Below are 18,695 nucleotides of genomic sequence, written 5' to 3'. Positions count from 1 at the left end.
GAACAATCTGGCTGGGGAACACTGGAGGTCTGTGTCTTCCCATGCCGGTCCTGACCATGAAAACAAGCCAAAAGGAGGTCTTTATGCAGTGCTGATTCCCTTAAGTGCTCTCCCCATATCGAGGAGCCTCTGACTTACGGGCTCTCTGAATCACCTGATGTCTTTTTATTTACCCCCCAATGGTTTTAACTATGTAAACTTTTAGTACTCTCAGTACCTTGTGGTGAGGAGGTCACACTTGGATTTCATGTGTGACGGAGCAGGTCTTTCTGCTTCTTTTGCTGTTGGATAAAATTGGTGGATTTTGAGTTTTCTTCCTTCCTAAGTTAGACTATTCAAAAGTGATAACCTCAAGGTCTGGAAAATGCCTGCTTTTCTCAGTCATTGCTTAAAGTTGGAATTGCTTAAAGTTTAAGAGAGTTTTGTTTCTTTTAAATACATCTAATGTAATTTTCAGGAAAGGTATTTAAGACAATTTCTTTACTCTTTCAATCCATAATTGACAGCAAGAACTGGTTGTCAGAGTCTTGCTGTGAGAGTGGGAATAAAATACCAATTTTAGAATGTGATTTAAATTATGTAAAATAATGTTTGCTTATTGCAAAAAGGCTACATAAATCTTTTAAAGTTTCTGATGATTCTTACATTGATCTACTTTTCTAGATGATTATTGCTATTATTGATTTTCTTGTGCTTTTTCACTTGATAATATTTCACAGAAATTTTCTTATGGAAAGGAGATACTGCTTTCTGTACTCAAGGAATGATATTTTTGTTTTGACGAGATTTTTGTTTTATTTGTACAAATTGGATCTTCTAAGAAATAGATGGCTATAATAAACCTCTATGTTTAGTTATCTATTTTTAATATTTTCAGATTCCATGTAGTTAGCATATTCAAAATAACAACTGTGTTATGCTGGTTTGCTTGGTTCTATGATTAAAAATTCAGGTCTCCAGTTACGCCGTTCTTGTGTATCATACATTATGCTCCTGAGTTTTGCAATAAGCAAATACATAGTTGCTGTCTATATAAATTATTCTTATTCAACAAACAGCTTAGTACAAAGTCGTCTTTCAACTCTTTCATCTAGTTGCTGATATTTTTTTTATAAACACAGTGGGTTTTGTTGCTAACAGTGACTAAACAGAAGTTATTTATCAGGGGGTACACAGAATAACAGTAGCTTGCACTGAATCTGCTTTTCATCCTGAAGGATCCCCCAGAACTTCGTAAAATTTGATAGTTCCTACACAACAGGAAATACTTTGTTCTCTACACAAATAATTGCTATCTTAAGGGTAGAATCATGAGGAAACATGACTGGAAAAAAAAAATTAGCTAGAGATGTAGAGTGTGTGTGTGTCAATGAAATGAAAATACAAGGAGAATGCAGTCCCTGGCCAGAAATCTCATCAGAGCGTGGTGGTCTGCTACAATAGTCTTGACAGATCTGAGCACTCTCTTGAGGTCCAAGGCCTGGATATAGTGGAGACATTTTTGTCCTTAGACAAAAGGAATACATGTCCCCACACATGTATTCCCAGTCCCACCTCTATTTAGCTTGGAAGATTAGATGATGTGAGTATCTATGGGAAATTTTGCCAAAACTAAGTATATTGCTGGGAAAAAATATGCTGCTAGTGAAAAATAAGTAAATGAAGATCTGGAGGAATTCTAATTTCTCATTGCCCAGTTCTCTGTATCCCTTCTGTAGGAAGTCTCACCACTGATATCATCATCATCACCACTATTTTATTATTATTTCTTTTATTTATTACTCTATTTATTACTTTGGTTAATAGGTCATTATTCATTACAGAGTAGCTGTTGCTGATTTCTTGGTCAGGCAGGTTAGGAGCAAGAAAGGCCCTCTACTTGTGGAAGACACTTGGAAGCGTACCATTGGTCTGACTCCCATGATATCAAAATGCTTATGAGAGTCACTTATAAAGTAATACCTGGTTTTCAACTTACCTTAAGGGTGTTCAGCAGATTTCTTAGCCCTTCCTTTGAAGAGAAAGCAGTAGCAAAAGCACAAGAACCAAGCCAGATACAGTACCATGAGACCGCAGTGTAGTATGGGAGCCAAGTTATTACAGCAAACAAATTAACCAAACTTCAGGGATTTTCAAGATTTAAAAGGACCTGGAGTAGTTGGGTTCATCATGACTAAGCCACTTGTTCATTTAACATACTGTGTGTCCTCAGGAGGGTTTTTCAGCACTTCATGTTGGTGGTTTAATTCAGATCCAAACTATTTTCTGGTCTACTATAAGTCTATACTATTACAGGTTTGAAGTGTTGCTGTTTGACGTATTTTTCCTTCTAAACTGAAAGTCCTCATAGACCTGGAGACCAGCCATTTGGTACTGGAGCTCTGAGACTTCTTTTTCTGCACAGACAGATGGGAACCCTTCTTACCCCATAGCTTGGTATTGTCCTCAGGCTGTGCTTGTGTGGATTGGTAACTTGCTCAAGAAATTTGAGCCTTGTTGCCCTGAAATGAGACATGCTTGAAAGGGAGAATGTTTTCCCTTCCTTATTACACCGTCCAAAATACTACATATTATTACAGATTACCTTGCTGAAGTTGAATTAATATATGTGAAACTGGACTTGAAGTGTATTCAAAATCTGAATTTTGTAGCACTTTTCTAGCCAGAGGGAAAATTATTGTCTTGGAGAGGTTTGTAGACAGCTTGAGCAACATCTTAGATTTGTAGATCAGTCAAATATACTGATGATTACTAGGTTTGAAGTTTCTTTGATGTTTCCTTGTAATGTTTCTCACAACACTTAGAGAGTTGCTTTCTCCAAGGGTGTTTGCTGTCCACTTCAGCTGAGCTCTCTACAAAGGATGTATTGAGTCCATCGTCTAACCATCTGCTGGAGGTGAAGCCTTTCACCTGTTTTTAGCTTCATCTGCAGTGAAAAGCAAAGGCATGTCAAACGGGTTTTCTCCTTAATTCCAAAGCAACTATTAAAATGTCAGTCCTCACCCTTGTCAGGTAGAAGGATAGTGAAAAGTTAAAAATGTTACTGAATTACTGTAGGCTCTCAAATGGGAAGTTCAATCTGCCGAATGCCATAAGGTTATACCTTTTCACAATCAATTCTTTGGAGACGTTATTAACTACAGAGTTAACAGTCTTGTAGGCATTATGTTTGGAAATAAGTACATTACCAGGCTAAACATTAACCTGTCCATCACAGAAGCTATTGCTGGGGACAGAATCAGCTGTTATGCAAACTGAACACATTAATTTCAGTTTGACAGTGATGAGGTGTTCACCATGCGGTACCTTTTTCTTCCAGCCACTGCTTCAGCCTTCTTCAGTGATCTCTTCTAAAGACAGTTTCTCCCCCTTTGGAAAGCTATACAAAGTGTATTATCTAGTGCAGTGATTATTTTAGCTAGCTCTTTACACATAAGGTTTTATTTGTTTGGTTTTTAATAATTGCATGCAAAGGTAGCGATGGTAACTGAAACCTTTTCCAGAAAAGAGGAAAAAAATTCTTTTCCCCTAATTCTACACAATTTTTCCATATCTGTAGGAAAATTAAGGTGTGAAAATATTTGATATTTCCATTTATGTTATGGAATTGTCCAGCAATTTATGTTATGGAAGTACAAGTTTTGCTATAAAGTATTACTGCAGTGCATCATAGTTTTTAGCATAATTTACAGTTTGTTGTCCAGTTAATAGTTGATGAAGCCAGTGCTTTTCTTCTCATGAGATGTGACAATTTTACTAACTGTTTTAGCAAGATAATACATTTCCAGGAATAAAATTCATGTAATGTCATGATCACTCACTAGAAATAAAGTTGCAGCGTAGTGAGAGTTAGGATCAAACATTTTAAATGACAGATCTTTTTAAGTTGAGCATCAATATCCAGGAGAAAAAATATTTTTAAATATGTTCTATCACTTAAAAAATCATGTGCAGCTGATATGAAAGAATCACACTTAATCATAGAAAACATAGAATCATAGAATCATTTGGTTGGAAAAGACTTCCAAGATCATCAAGGCCAACCATCAACCCAGGAGAACCATGCCTACTAAACCATGTCCCGAAGTGCCACATCTACATGTTTTCTGAACACCTCCAGATATGGTGACTCTGCCACCTCTCTGAGCAGCCTGTTCCAATGCTTCACCACTCTTCCAGTAAGAAATTTTTCCTAATATCCAATGTAAAACTCACTGGCACAACTTGAGGCCATTTCTTCTTGTCCTATACTTATTACTTGGGAGAAGAGACCAACACCCACCTCACTACAGCCTCCTGTCAGGCAGTTGTAGAAGGCGATAAGGTCTCCCCTCAGCCTCCTCTTCTCCAGCCTAAACAACCCCAGCTCCCTCAGATGCTCCCCATCAGCCTTGTGCTCCAGACCCCTCACCAGCTTCATTGCTCTTCTCTAGACACGCTCCAGCAACTCAACATCCTTCTTGTAGTGAAGGGCCCAAAACTGAACACAGTATTCAAGGTGCGGCCTCACCAGTGCCGAGTACAGGGGAAGGATGACTTCCCTGCTTCTGCTGGCCACACTATTTCTGATACAAGCCAGGATGCTGTTGGCCTTCTTGGCCACCCGGGCACACTGCTGGCTCATATTCAGCTGGCTGTCAATCAGCACCCCCAGGTTCTTTTCCACCAGGCAGCTTTCCAGCCACTCTTCCCCAAGCCTGTAGCATTGCATGGGTGTGTTGTGACACAAGTGCAGGACCCAGCACTGAGCCTTTTTGAACCTCATCCAATTGGCCTTGGCCTATCAGTCCAGCCTGTCCGGTTCCCTCTGCAGAGCCTTCCTACCCTCAAGCAGATCGACACTCCCATCCAACCTGGTGTCATCTGCAAACTTGCTGAGGGTGCACTCAATCCCCTCATCCAGATCATTGATAAAGATGTTGAACAGAACTGGCCCCAACACTGAGCCCTGGGGAATGCCACTTGTGACCGACTTCCAACTGGATTTAACTCCGTTTACCACAACTGTTTGGGCTCGGCCATCCAGCCAGTTTTTTACCTAGCAAAGAGCGTACCCACCCAAGCCACGAGCCACCAGCTTCTCTAGGGGAATACTGTGAGAGACAGTGCCAAAGGCTTTGCTGAAGTCCAGGTAGACAACATCCACAGCCTTTTCCTCATCCACTGGGTGGCTCACCTGGTCATAGAAGGAGATCAGATTGGTCAAGCAGACCTGCCACTGATAATTAGCCTCAGATACCTAAATAATTTTCATCCAGATTTGCAACTCTTTATTTTCCTTAGAGCAAGTTTTAGCTTAGTGTTTCCAGATACTGAAATAACCTCTGTTTATTTCAAGTTAAAATTTTAAATGGTGATAATTCTGTATTTCTACTGTCTAAATAATATCGTATAATCCCCATCATCCCAATTCTGTATCTCATGCATGTATCCTGAAAAAGAGATTTATTCAGTTTAAACCATAGTTACATTACAAAGCACTGCAATGGGAATATTCCTTCTGATATTCTTTATAGCTTCTTAGTCTATAGGTTTAAGAGTGGCTTCTGCTTTTTATACAGCAGTTTGAAAATTCTTATACATCTTAAGTGTTGAAATGATTACTGGAAAATATAATGATGTGTATACATATTTATCCTATAAAAGCAGCAGTGGTAGTGGGTTTATAATATTTATATGCACATTAAAACTTTTTTTTACTTGGAAACAGTGTTTTACTAGTTCGTAAGAATCCTCTAAATATTATCTTTTAACTGCTACTTTCACAAATTTACCCAGTGAAGTCTGCTACTGAACAAAGAATAAGGCTGAGTCTGTATTGTGTCTCTTTCATGCATGTGATGTCATTTTATCAACAGTGTTAAAACTTACTTGAATTTTGTGGTAATAGGTAATTTTCCAAGTTTCACATGTTTACCTCTATATTATTTTTTAAATGAGAGAATGAAAATTTGGAGTCGTTTAGCTTTAGCCATGAGTTCTTCTCACCTTTCACAATTCTTACCTTTGTGGAGGCATTATTAAAAGGTTCCAGGTTCTAAATAGCAGTCAAACAAATTTCAAATTTCATGAGGGCAAGATTGATCAGAAGTGATGAGCTGTGTTAGTCTCCATTGAATTAATTCTTCATATCTACCAAACAATTTGATGCCAGAGAAGATACTGTCTTCTGGGACAGGTGCTTTTCAGTGGTGCCCAGTGTGACAGGACCAAAGGCAATGGGCACAGACAGAAACACAGGAGGCACGCTCTGAATATCAGGAGACACTTTCTCACTGCGAGGGTGAGCGAGCACTGGTGCAGGTTGCCCAGGGATGTGGTGGAGTAGAAATATTCAAAAGCCATTCAGGTCAGGGTCCTGGGCAATGGGCTGTAGGGGTCCTGGCTTTGAGCAGGAGGGGTTGGACCAGGTGAGAGGACCCCTCCAAACTCAACCCTTCTGTGACTCTGTGGTCTTCATGCAGTAGGCCGCAGATACAACTGGTGTATATTACTTTCCAGCTCTGCATAGGAAGATGTGTAAAAAGTGAGACAAAGTTAATTTTATTACCTGTGTTGTGTCACTCTTATCAGTAGCATTGCAGTTTGACATGACATTTTATCGGCTGTGATTATATATTATTCAAGTCACTTTCTGCCATTATTTAGTTTTGGGGGTTTTTTTCTCCTTTTTTTGTTCAGGTAAATATCAGCTGTCTCCAACGGTGAACATGCCCCAAGATGACACTGTCATTATTGAAGATGATAGGCTGTCGGTGCTCCCTCCTCATCTCTCTGACCAGTCGTCATCCAGTTCCCACGATGATGTTGGGTTTGGCACTGTTGATGCTGGTGGATGGGCTAAAGCTGCAATTAATGAGTCAACAGACTGGTAAGAGCACGGTTTAGTGGAAGGAAAGGAAAAAAGAGATTGCTGCAGTTACATCTTTTTGTTTAGTTTTATTTTTGGCTACTGCTAATATTAATCTTTTTTTTTCCATCACATTTAGATGTCACTATTTTCAAACTGGTAATTGTCCCTGTTTCAGGAAGGAAGTCTGTACGGATAATTTGTTAGACTTTCTACTTCTGGTTGCAGTTTTGTGCTCTGTCAAAGCACATTTGTGCAAATGTTACTAATTGTTATTAAGACCAAATCAGTATATGGTTGTGTTAATTTGATGATGTAATATTTAGTTGCCAACTGAGCTAGCTTTTGTAAAAAAAAAATCTTTACAAAATTTAAACACTTGAGTTTATGAAAGATGAAAGAATAAATCCAACTGGAAATTTTAATTTATAAACCTCATTGTAAATATTCCTAAGTCTATCAAACAAAGATTTTATTTTTATATTCCAGTATATATCTAGAAGTCTTTCAGTATTTCTGTATACTTTCTTGATTTTCTTAATAATGTACAGTAATTTAAAAATTTGCTTAGAGGTCAAGGCAGCTCTTTGTTTTGCCCTAGTGTTAATGCTTGTGTAAGAAGAACTAGTTAAGATTTCTTCATTATGCATGAAGATACACCTTTCATATCATTATACGATTTGTAACTCTCATGCAAAGACAGTGTACTGTAGTATACACATTTAAAACTGTGGAAAGTAACTTTACTTTATATGTTTAATCTATAGTAAAAATAATTTCTGTGAATCTTAGGTTGACTCTCTAATTACTTTTATACATTTTATTATAAGAGTCTTAAGGAGAAATGTATTGAACTCCCTTATTGACTTGCTTAGGTCCTGGCAAAGAAATACTGTTTATTGCTTAGTTAGTACAATTAATACAGATCTAAGATTTAATTTGCAAGTCCTGTAATTATCTATAGTAATAGCAAAATAAAAGCCCATCCCTGTACACTGCCACTTCTTGAAGCTAGATAATTACCAGAAATGGTGTGAAGTATATGAATTTCCTTATTTTTCTTGTCTCTTGAGCCTGTTATGAATGTGTCAGCAATATCTTAATAAAACAGCAATAGCACCTGCCAGCTGATATGCACCTGTCAGCTTCTTCTTTGCTTTATATTAGATTATTTCATCTTATGTCCAGGAATTGAGTTCTGTATTTTAAGCACTGCTTTAATGATCGTAGAAAAAGGTAATTTTTTTCATCCTCATTTGCTTTTTTTTTTTTTCTTTTTTTAATGTTACAGCTCTTCTGTTGGACAAGTCATACCTGTAATTTAGGCCCTTGAAAAGTCCATCTGTCTTTTGTAAAAGCTTTTAGAGCTGAGAATCTGAGACATTTAAATAGAATAGTACTTAAGGCTGCACATAATACCTTATTACTGAGTGAATTTTTTTAGCCAAATATGAGCAAAAACCTACAGCATTAAGTAAGAACCCATTTGAAACCTGCAGATGCTTTTACATTTGCTTCTGCAGTGTATCTTGCTATTCATATAATTATTTGAAAATGAAAGTAGCAGTGAAGAAAATAGGGATTAGATATTGTGGAATTGATCACGTTCAAAACCTTTCAACATGTATCTTTATGAGAAATTGTAAAGGCCTTTGGATACAATTGCACTTAAAAGAGTAGATCAGTAGTGCAGCACCTTACTATCTAATATATATCAGTGCAGCACCTTACTATCTAATGTATTCTATTTGTAAAAAAGTAAATAGCAGTAGACTTAGATTGTTGCATTAATTTCCTGCTGCTAATGGATGAAGGAAGACTCGTAAAACGAAGGTGCATTGTATGATTTGGCTGGAAGGCACAAAGGGTAAAACTAAGAATATGGATGAAGGGTTATCCAAACAAGAATGGCAGCTGTTCTGAATCACAGAAGAAAATGTAAGCTTTTCCAGCCTCACAATATCTCCCTAATCCTTGATGAAAATGTTATGAAAACAAAGGGGCAATAAGACAGGATTAATAAGTGGAATTTTAATAACATTGAGGGTCAGAAGACGGTTACATTCTTTTAAGGATCAGCTGTCATTCCAGAAATCTTATTTGTTAAGTATGCTAGAATATAGTAAATTGCATTTGGCATTGCTTAATGACTTGCACTAAATTCACTTTCTGTCTTCTATTAATGTAGCTGAAAAATATTAAAATGAGGCATTTTTAGGGGCATTAGTTCCTCCTCTGTGTTCATTGGCTTTTCCAGTTGCCGATCTCCACGGGGGCTTTTGAATACTTTTAGGCAATGTACATCCATTCAAATTCCTGTGATCTGCTCCTTCCTTAATTACTAAAACACGCTCTTGGGTCATTAATAATAGAAATAAACCAGGACATGAAAACTGACGGCTCTACATAGGGCTCAGATATTTGTACTGTAAAAAGCTATGAAATGTCGTGATGTCAGAGAGCAAGTAATTTTTGGTGCTAAGTAGCACCTTTACTGTGCAGGATATTATGCAAGCATGGAGTCATAATCCTCCCCATAAGTGTGTGTGGAAGGCAGGTGTGATAAGGGCAGGTAAGGGAAGCAGAGAGAAGACCCCTACAGGTGCTGTCAGTGGAAACGCTGGGATCTAATCTCCAGAATTCCCAGTTGCTGATGCTGTGTCCAGACCCCACTGCTCTCTCTGGGACCTCTGGTGCCCTTTTCAGGTTTTATTTAACTTTGGAGTTTTACTCTGTTCTTAGGACTTCAAGTTGAATATATAAGTGCACGCTGTATTTACATGAAAATGATATTCAGCTTTATTAGAAGCTTTATGTATGCGGATCAAAGCAAGCTCAGATGAAAAAAGGAGCATACAGCCAAAACAAATAGTTTTCGAAATTCACCCTTTTTGAAGAAAGTGTCACAGAATACATTTTGTTCGGCGAGATGAAGCTGGTCTTTAACTAACGTGAGCTGTGTTAACAGATGTTGCTAGAGAAAATTCTCACTTAGTAAAACCACATTTTTCTGGCCTTCAGAGACAGGGCTGACTAGCAGCGAGCCAGAAACTCCTGTGTGGCCTTGGGAAAGTCATTTATGATCTGATTATGAAAGGTGTTGAAACCCTGTAAGTTCAGCTGAGTCACTTGGAGGATGTTTTCAGACTTAGGTGGTTCTTGTTCAGCTATGTGTTGCGCTGCTGAAAATGCTAGAAGTATATACTGGCCTTGTCTGTTTTATCTTTCTATCATGTGGAGAGAATTTTTCCCTATTTTGTGGGAGTGAATGTGAGGACTAAATAGTTATTTTTGAGTTCAGGCTCTGATTCATCAGAGCTTTTAAGCATATGCTTCAAAACGTTGCTAAATTGTGCAGACATCTCTGGAATAGTTGCAGTAATTAAATGTAAAACGTTATGAGCCTGAGCCAGAAACATTAAAGTCAAAAGGCACTTGACATTGACTTTATTCTCACAAGCTCTGATCCTGCTCTCACTTAAGTATTATATGCTTGTCACATGCACATATCGTATTATTTGTAAATCTGCCACTACTAAGCTGAATTTCTCCTAGGCTGCCTGGTAATGCGGATAGTGATTTTCATCCTTTATAGTACTTGATGACTTTGGACACTTTTCCTTACCTCTCTTCACTGTTGTGCCTAATATCCAGGTGCTTCTTGATCAGAGATGCTTCCATAAATTACAGCACATGGCATACATAAGGATGTGCATGTTACAGAATTTAAAAGTATAAGTTAGTTTCTGCAGAAATTCACTGTTTGCCTGTTTCTCACTAGGTATGAGATGTGTATTACACTTAGCCCTTAAAGTAGAAAATAATTCTTTTGAAACATGTTACTGAACAGTAACATGTATAAATACAACGTTTTGAATGGCATCTAGTCTATTTAGAGATCTCAGTGACAAAATATTTAGCTTTTTTTATCTTGAAGTACAACAACAATCAAAAGGAGGATTCTGAGGGATCTTTTTCCTATAGGATAAGGTAACAAAGGGGAAAAAGATAATTTTTTTTTTCAGTATTTTATGCTTTTGATTTCTTTTTGTGCCAGCTGAAGTAGAAATCTAAATTCTTTGGGCTTGCCTTCGAGCACTTTTTAATACTCTCCCCTTTTCCATGATTCAGAAGATCTTTGTGTGAATTCTCTTTCATATTGTCTATTAGCAATAAGCAATCTTGGAATTTTTAAAATTTCATTATTGTTTTTAACATGCGTTGTGACCATGGTGACACATTGCAAGCTTAGGCTTTAGCTTGCACACCAAATTGTGCCTGTATTCTTGGTTCATGCCAACGTGTGACCAACATTAGTAAATCTATCTTCAGCGTGCTTCTGATGAAGCATGGTGAGACACTGATCACTGCTCACTGATGACCTGACTCGCTCAGCTGAGGTCATGCAAGAAACCTGCAGAAGAGACCGAAACTCAGCCCAGTTACCCCCAGTTCTGGTTTAGTGGTGGAACCATTGTGGTGAATACTTGCTCTGTAGGGAAGTAATGAGTAAAAATCTGTTTGTCTGTCATAGCCAGGCTAAAACCAGGAGATGCTGTGAAAAATTTACAAGCAATTTCACATATGGAGAGAAATTTTAATGCAATGTTTAAATTAAGACGTTTAAAGCTTTGTGGGCTTCAGAAAGGACAGATTCTATTTATGCTTTTCTAAAAACATATTGTGATGAAGAAAAATCTAATAATTTGCTATCAACAGAATATATTTGTGTCTCATGAAGAAAACGGAACTGTTTTATTCTCCCTCAAATTATTCCTGTGTTGGGGCTGTACATTCTAATAGTATATGTATAGTGTACCAGATATGTTTACCTTTCATTAAAGCTCCTAAGTGAAATTCTTGATACTTTTTAACTCAAATTGCTTGATGCAGTGAAACAAATCCATCGTATGTGTAACCGACTACTTGCAGTGGTTTATTTAAAAATGTGCACTTTATCGTTGGTAGAAGTCACGTTCTAAATAAATGCTTTTCTCTGCAGAGTGAAAGGTTGCGTGATCTTGATAAATGTTCGCATGATTTTTTTCCCTTCCTACAGCACTCTTAGTCCAGATGTTGATCCAGTGCTTGCCTTCCAGCGAGAGGGTTTTGGACGCCAGAGCATGTCAGAAAAGCGTACAAAGCAATTTTCAGATGCCAGTCAGTTGGAGTTTGTTAAAACACGAAAATCCAAAAGCATGGATCTAGGTAGTGAGTGATATTTTTTCAATTGTTTTATTTGAACCTGATTTTCATGTTGTAAGTATATAGATTTTGTAATTCCAAACACATTGTTTATGTGCAGTACTACTGCACGTAATGTCTACTGGTGGGAAGTAAAGTATTCTTAACGTGGCCAAGTGGCCTGTGTATTGTTTGTACCACTTGTAAATGTCCATACATTTAAATATCATAGCCCTCTGGATATATGGTTATACATAAATATGAAAAGTATTTATTAAAATGGAGGTGAAAAGTGCATTTACCAATCCACATAGAATAACTGCGTAAAACTGTACCACGCTGTGGTTCTAGGGAGACAGGATTATTCTCAGTTCATGATTATAATGCAATTAGCCTTAAAGATCCTTCATAGTCTCATTTTGTAGATGGATTTTGATTAAGATATTAAAGATGCCAGTATTTTTTTTAAGAGTTTATTCAGAATTAGAAAATGGGGGTAGTTTGAGATCTATTTGAGACCCAAGTTTTAATATTTATATCAGAAGCCCTCTACAGTAGGAGTGGCTAAGACAGGCAATCGACTATTATCATTTTAACTGATAAAACAACTGAGAATAAGTAATCGCTATCAAGCCCATCTATTTTTCTGCCATTGAATTTAGAATCTGAAGTGCAGAGTCTAGTAACCTTAAACAGTGAGTTTTGATTGTTTAAACACACAAAATTCCCTACTCGGAGTAATAAAATACAATGTGATTCGCTCCTTTACAATAATTGTGAATAGCTTAACGACAATCCCTGATTCACCAACTTCCTCAGGGGACAGTCAGGTCGGTGGTAGTGACTTGTCTTGCCTAGTTGTGATGTGCTAACGTGTAAATAACACATTGTACCCGCCTGTGATGTGAACATGACTGACATTGCATGAAGGTTACTAGTTTGCTGCCATTTCTACCCAGAATGTTTGCTTACTGTTGCAGTTTATTTGCATGAAGTATGACATTGCTAAAGTCCCCTAACTTGAAAAAACAATGTGCAAAACAGGAGGAATGTTGGATGCATGTGGGGCATGGGCACTAACTGGGCTAACCGTTATACATTTACCTTTTAACAGTAGCTGACGAGACTAAGCTCAGTACAATGGATGACCAGAAAACAGGTAAGAATTGACAGTAAGGCTGTTGCTATAGAAACCGTGGTCAAAGCAGCTTACCACAATTACAGAACTGCCAGTCAAATTGCATGAAAACATGAATATTCCAGTACTTGCATGGCTGCTTTCTATTGTTGTGAATAATCAAGCCGTAGAGAAAAAGAAAATTCTCTATGGAGATAAGTATCTAGGGTAGTATAGTCAAGCAGGTCTTACACGTGACTGTAGGTGGACACCTGTTTCTATGCTTTGAACTCATAAATATTCACAGTTGTTTGGACTTTTTGTCCTTTCAAAAAACCCTTGGAAAATCTCCTCCTAGCTTCGAACTCTAATGTACAGAGAGCTGATGTCGAAGAGTTGAATGTTTGGCTGTTACGGTGCTAACACAGTGCTTGGAAATCTTCATTTTAATTAGAAAACTGCTACCTCTGCCTGAAGTGGTCATCAGGTCCATGTAGTGAGTTGAGCTGAAGATTGTTCATGCAAGTTGATTTGCTTTTGGAGCTGAAACTCGAGCGTTGTAAGAGAACAAAAGAATATGTAAATAGAATCTTTTCCACATACCCTCGATTTTAATGTTTCACACAATGATAATGAGAAATAGCTTTCACAGCATATTTTTATTAGTAATTAAAATAATGCACCATGCAATTATGAACCTTTATGATTTATTAATATGAGTTAGCTTTTGACCTTTGGAATGCTATTTTAATTAGGCTAGATCCAGAGGACACCATAACATTACTTAGCTCTAATTAGGAACAATTCACCTTTTTAACCCAAAAATATTATTTATTTTAGCATGATTTGGGGAGCAGGGCATTCTATACAGGATTTATAATTAATAATTCACAACTGCATCTCTGTTTAACCACACTTTGCAACATGAGTAGGAATACTGAAAAGCTGTAAGTAATCAAGTGATAAAATTCTAATTTTTGTTTAAACAGCTAAAACTTCTAGCTCTTAAAATGTTGCAGAATATGGCCACAGACTTGCAGCTTTACAAATTGAGAATGAGTACACAAAATTAAAATGTATGAATGTTTTGAAGGATTAAAGCCATCAGAGTGTGAATGTATGAATTGTGTTAATGGTTGTGGTAAGAAACTGTGCTTAGGAACTGCATTCAGCCCTGAGCATTATTCACATAAAAAGGAGCTACAGATCAAACTCAAAATTATTCTAAATTATTTTTCATTTTCTTATTAGCCTGCCTATTTGAATGGGATGTGATTAGAATGGTGTAAAACCTATGTGTTTTAGTACAATATGATGCTTCGTTTTTAACAGTGTATAGTGGTATCAATAGAGGGTGGTATTCATCGAGTGTAGTTTTTCTCTGTGTGTAACACCTGGATTAAATTCCAAAAAAGAGACAAGTCAGACAACGTGGGTGAAAGAGCATGACCGTAGCCATCTGGCCTAAGCAGTTGCATATTTTGTGTGCAGCAAGCTCAGTGGCTGGAAAAAAAGGAAAAACACCTTTTACCGTACTTCTATTTTATTTATCTTGTGTGCTTTTAACCAGGTTTTGTATATAAACACTGGATTTCTCCCATTACTGAAGATGGATGTGGTTGTTAAATAGACCACTTACTGTAGTTTGGCTTAAAAATCATCTGGTTCTAAGAAAAAAAATCCTTAAAATGTGTGGTGAACTATGTTTTAATGAACTCTAGAAGCCAGAAAACTTCAGCATATATTTACTTTAGAAAAAACCAAAACAAACTCTGTTACAGTCAAAGTTGGATGTAATAGTGTTGGCTGAAAAGGAGAGTGTAGAACTCATCAGCCCTAGTTACTATAATAGATTTTTAATTATTTTTCTTTCTATAGTTCACTTGAAGTCCCTAATCCTCACAGTGTTTACAGTTCATCCTAGAGGTTAGAAGTATATTCAGTAGCAATTGAGCGTGGCTCATTTATTGAGTCCCCGGCATGCTATAGTTCTAGGTGGGTTTTTTTTCATGTACACATTGTGAAAATGAAAAAGAAAGAAAAAAAAAATCAAAGAATATTTATTTAAATTGTTTATTTAGTTAGTTTTACACAGTGCTTTTTAAATAAGCTGTTTTATTAAATGGAACCAGAACTAAACTATTTTTGATGCAGTTGCTGGCTCTGATCCTCCCCTGCTCTCCCCGGCCAAAATGTTATTCTTTTAGTGCAAGAATTGAACTGGAAATAGAAGAATTTATCAAATCTGTTGGAGCAGTTGTTAGTAAATAGATAAACTCACTGCTAACATCCTTTAAGAAAGTGTTTAGAAAGTAGACTTTGTGACTTTGCAAAACTGGTTTAATCAAATCGAGGAGTTTTTGGCATCAGTTGCTGGTAGCATTTAACCTGAAAGTTAATAAAAATAATGCTTCAGAAAGAAATAAAATTGTCATTTTAAATAATTTAAGAGAAAGTGCTGATGAAAAAACTACTTTATAGCCTTTAAAATTAGTCACTGAAGGAAACATCATATATCCTTTGACACCATTCTTTTTCCCTTTGCAAATCGCCCAAGCGGATTTGTGGCACCGTATAAATACTTAACGTAGGAGAAGTGGAAGCACGATGAGTTGCTAAACAGCGTCAGTGCAGGGGAAAACCAAAGGGCTTGGAGCAGGGAGCAACCCGTAGGCTTCATGTGCGCTATGTGTATGAAATGTCCCGTTGGATCTATATGTGCTGTGGTGGGGGCTGTCTGCACCGTGTGGGAGCAGATGCCCACGGCGCCGGCACAGGCACGCGTGAGCAGAGGGCGTTTGCATGGCCTGGAGGGCAAGGCTTGGCCGCTGTCCCCCAGGGCTGGCCAGCTGGGGACATAGGGAGTGGTGGCGCATGTGTGGTGGGCAGGGGCTGCGCTTGGCGGGCTGGGGTGAGCATCTTAGGAAAAGGGAGAGATGGGTAGGGGTGTGTGGCGTGGAGAGGAGAGCCGGACGGCTGAGCGTGTGAGCGGAGCGCGCGGGGAGGCTGCGCAGGCGGTGGCAGTCACAGGAGGAGGACTGCTGTGGTGCGGAGGGATGAATCGACCTCAAAGGATATTTGTTAATGAAATTGTTGGAAAGGAAAATTTTGATAAACTTCAAATTTTAAAAATGATAAAAGAAGCCCTTTTATCCCTCAGTCATATAAAGATGCTTTAGGTAGATGTATCTTTTTCTCTTCTTTTTTTCTACTCTACATTCTGGCATCAAAATAGAAGTGGAACTCGTTCTGAGCAGATAACATTTCTGATGATTACCACCAGCGCTGTAAAGGCTGGAAGAAAATGCTGACATTTTTGTATTTAGAAAACAAGGTTTTGATGTGACTCATAAATTTTAAACAGAATCAATTTTAAAGAAAGTTTGCTATTTCTCACCGGATTATGGGTAAACAACTCACTTTCTGGCTGGTGAATTCTAGTAATAAATTCTGAACTCACTCAATTTACAGGGAGGCTTAACTATATATTTTGAAAATAGTAGACTTGCTACGAAGTGGCCATAGGAGATAGTGAAGGTATTAAAATATACATAGCTTTATGATCGCAGCGCTTAAAATGCTTGCGGAAGGACATTTCCCTCTTTCAAATTCTGCAACCTGTCCGCATTTGTGTTCATGGCCACCCAAGTTCAATAAATATTCGTATCATTTCTGTAATCCATTATTAGTTTTACAGTACTCAAGGAACATTAGGTCATATCTCATCTAGCTTTCCCTTTGGGAAAGCACAGCTTACATAAATACAGTTCTCGCAAAGATCTGTATTGGGTGGCAGGAAATGGAATTTTTTTAATGTCCTTTATGAACATAAATGGGCACATAAATGCCTTCTTTATAATTACTGTTTACAAAAGGAGCCACTCAGTAATGAGGAAAAGATATATGAGCATTTCATTTCAAGGTTGCAAAGCAGAATCTGGAATAAGGAAGTTTACAGTAAGTTGCCATGTAAGAGGATACCCTTTCCTTTTGTATATGAAACAGAATCTGTCAAACAGCTGCTTTATATATGATTGTCCCGTTGCCTTTTTTTTTCTCCTTCAAAACGTTGTGTTCATTTTTCCTGTCTCATGGACTGTTTTTAACAAAATACAATCTTGAAAAGTAAAGAACAAAATAAAATCTCATTTCTTGCATACTGCAGGCATTTGTGGAGGAATAGCAGATTTGGGCATGTGCTAGAAAGTGGGTAGTTTTATAGGGCACTGTCTAAAGTCTTAGACTTCAGCCTGTGTTCAGAAGTTTTGTGAGCCTGGAGTGCAGTTTGTTTGCACAGCTGGGAAGCCAGCAACCCCCTTGTCCTGGCTGGCTGCTCTGGTTCACCCCAGCAGCTGCACTGTGCCCCAACCATCCTCAGGACCCTCAGCCCTCCAGCAAGTACGGGCTGTGAGCAAGGGTGGCTTCTTCTAGGAGACGTGAGTTCCCCAAGATAAAAGTTCTTGTTTGTTGGGCTGTGTTTATTTCTGGCCAAGGGTCCAAGCAGCAGGACTCCAGACCTCTGGGTGAACCAAACTGAAGGAGTTGTGTAGACCTGTGAAAGAGGATTTTTGGTTTCTTTCTATATTTACAAGTTCATATTATCAGTAGAGCAGCTGAAGGGGAATACTTTCACAACTGCTGTTTGGTTTTATTTGATCTGAGGGATTACAGTTTAACTTAATTGCTCAGACTTTTAATAGCTGAATAGAAAATGAAAGCATTTGCTGCCTTGCTCCATCCAATACCAAGTTAACAAACGACATGGAGAAGACTTGCCATGGTGTTATTCTGCATCTCTTCTGTAGGTCCAGCAACCCCCTTCCTCCCCACCCAGCACTGAATAGTGAAAGAAGTTGGTTTTAGTAGTCTAGTAGCAGTTTTCCACAATTTAAGGTGACTCCACATACCTTTGTTAAAGAACAGTGACAGATCCTGTCTATCTTCTCCCTCTCACTGTCTACTGGAGTAGGGATCGACTCCAGAGCTTTGCATTATTCTGAGATAATATTCAAAAAAGATAATTTTCCTTTATTGTGTTATTCACACCAAACCTTGCTTACAAATGTATTGTTCAGCCGTTTGGTGTTCCTGAGGGTTCAGTTCTTGGCTCTGTCTCTCAGTGCTGGCTGGCTTTGCAATGTATCTTTCCATGCCTCTGTCAGGTGAGGACAGGCTGGAGAGGTGGGCCTCCTGAGGTTCAACAAGGCCAAGTGCAAGGTCCTGCACCTGGGTCGGGGTAACCCCCGGTATCAGTACGGGCTGGGGGAAGAAAGGATCGAGAACAGCCCTGCCGAGAGGGACTTGGGGGTGTTGGTGGATGAAAAGCTGGACATGAGCCGGCAATGTGCGCTGGCAGCCCAGAAGGCCAACCATACTCTGGGCTGCATCGGGAGAAGCGTGGCCAGCAGGTCGAGGGAGGTGATTCTGCCCCTCTACTCTGCTCTGGTGAGGCCTCACCTGGAGTACTGCGTCCAGCTCTGGAGCCCTCAGCACAAGAAGGACATGGAAGTGTTGGAGCGGGTCCAGAGGAGGGCCACAAAAATG

At 38.4% G+C, this 18,695-nt stretch overlaps 1 protein-coding gene across 1 annotated transcript in view; it reads left to right on the top strand.

Annotated features, from left to right (window-relative positions):
* PARD3 (par-3 family cell polarity regulator) overlaps positions 1 to 18,695 on the top strand; it is a gene marked incomplete at its 5' end in the record, with an annotated part of 308,728 nt that overhangs the window by 136,309 nt on the left and 153,724 nt on the right. Inside the window, 3 exons of the mRNA XM_009647030.2 lie at positions 6,682 to 6,871; positions 11,910 to 12,058; positions 13,149 to 13,193. Coding sequence (XP_009645325.1) covers positions 6,682 to 6,871; positions 11,910 to 12,058; positions 13,149 to 13,193 — 384 coding nt within the window. The remainder of the gene's footprint in view (positions 1 to 6,681; positions 6,872 to 11,909; positions 12,059 to 13,148; positions 13,194 to 18,695) is intronic.

This window comes from Egretta garzetta, unplaced genomic scaffold (assembly GCF_000687185.1).
Source record: "Egretta garzetta isolate BGI_Z169 unplaced genomic scaffold, ASM68718v1 scaffold369, whole genome shotgun sequence".
NCBI classification, from domain to species: domain Eukaryota; kingdom Metazoa; phylum Chordata; class Aves; order Pelecaniformes; family Ardeidae; genus Egretta; species Egretta garzetta.
This window is presented reverse-complemented; position numbering and strand designations above follow the sequence as displayed.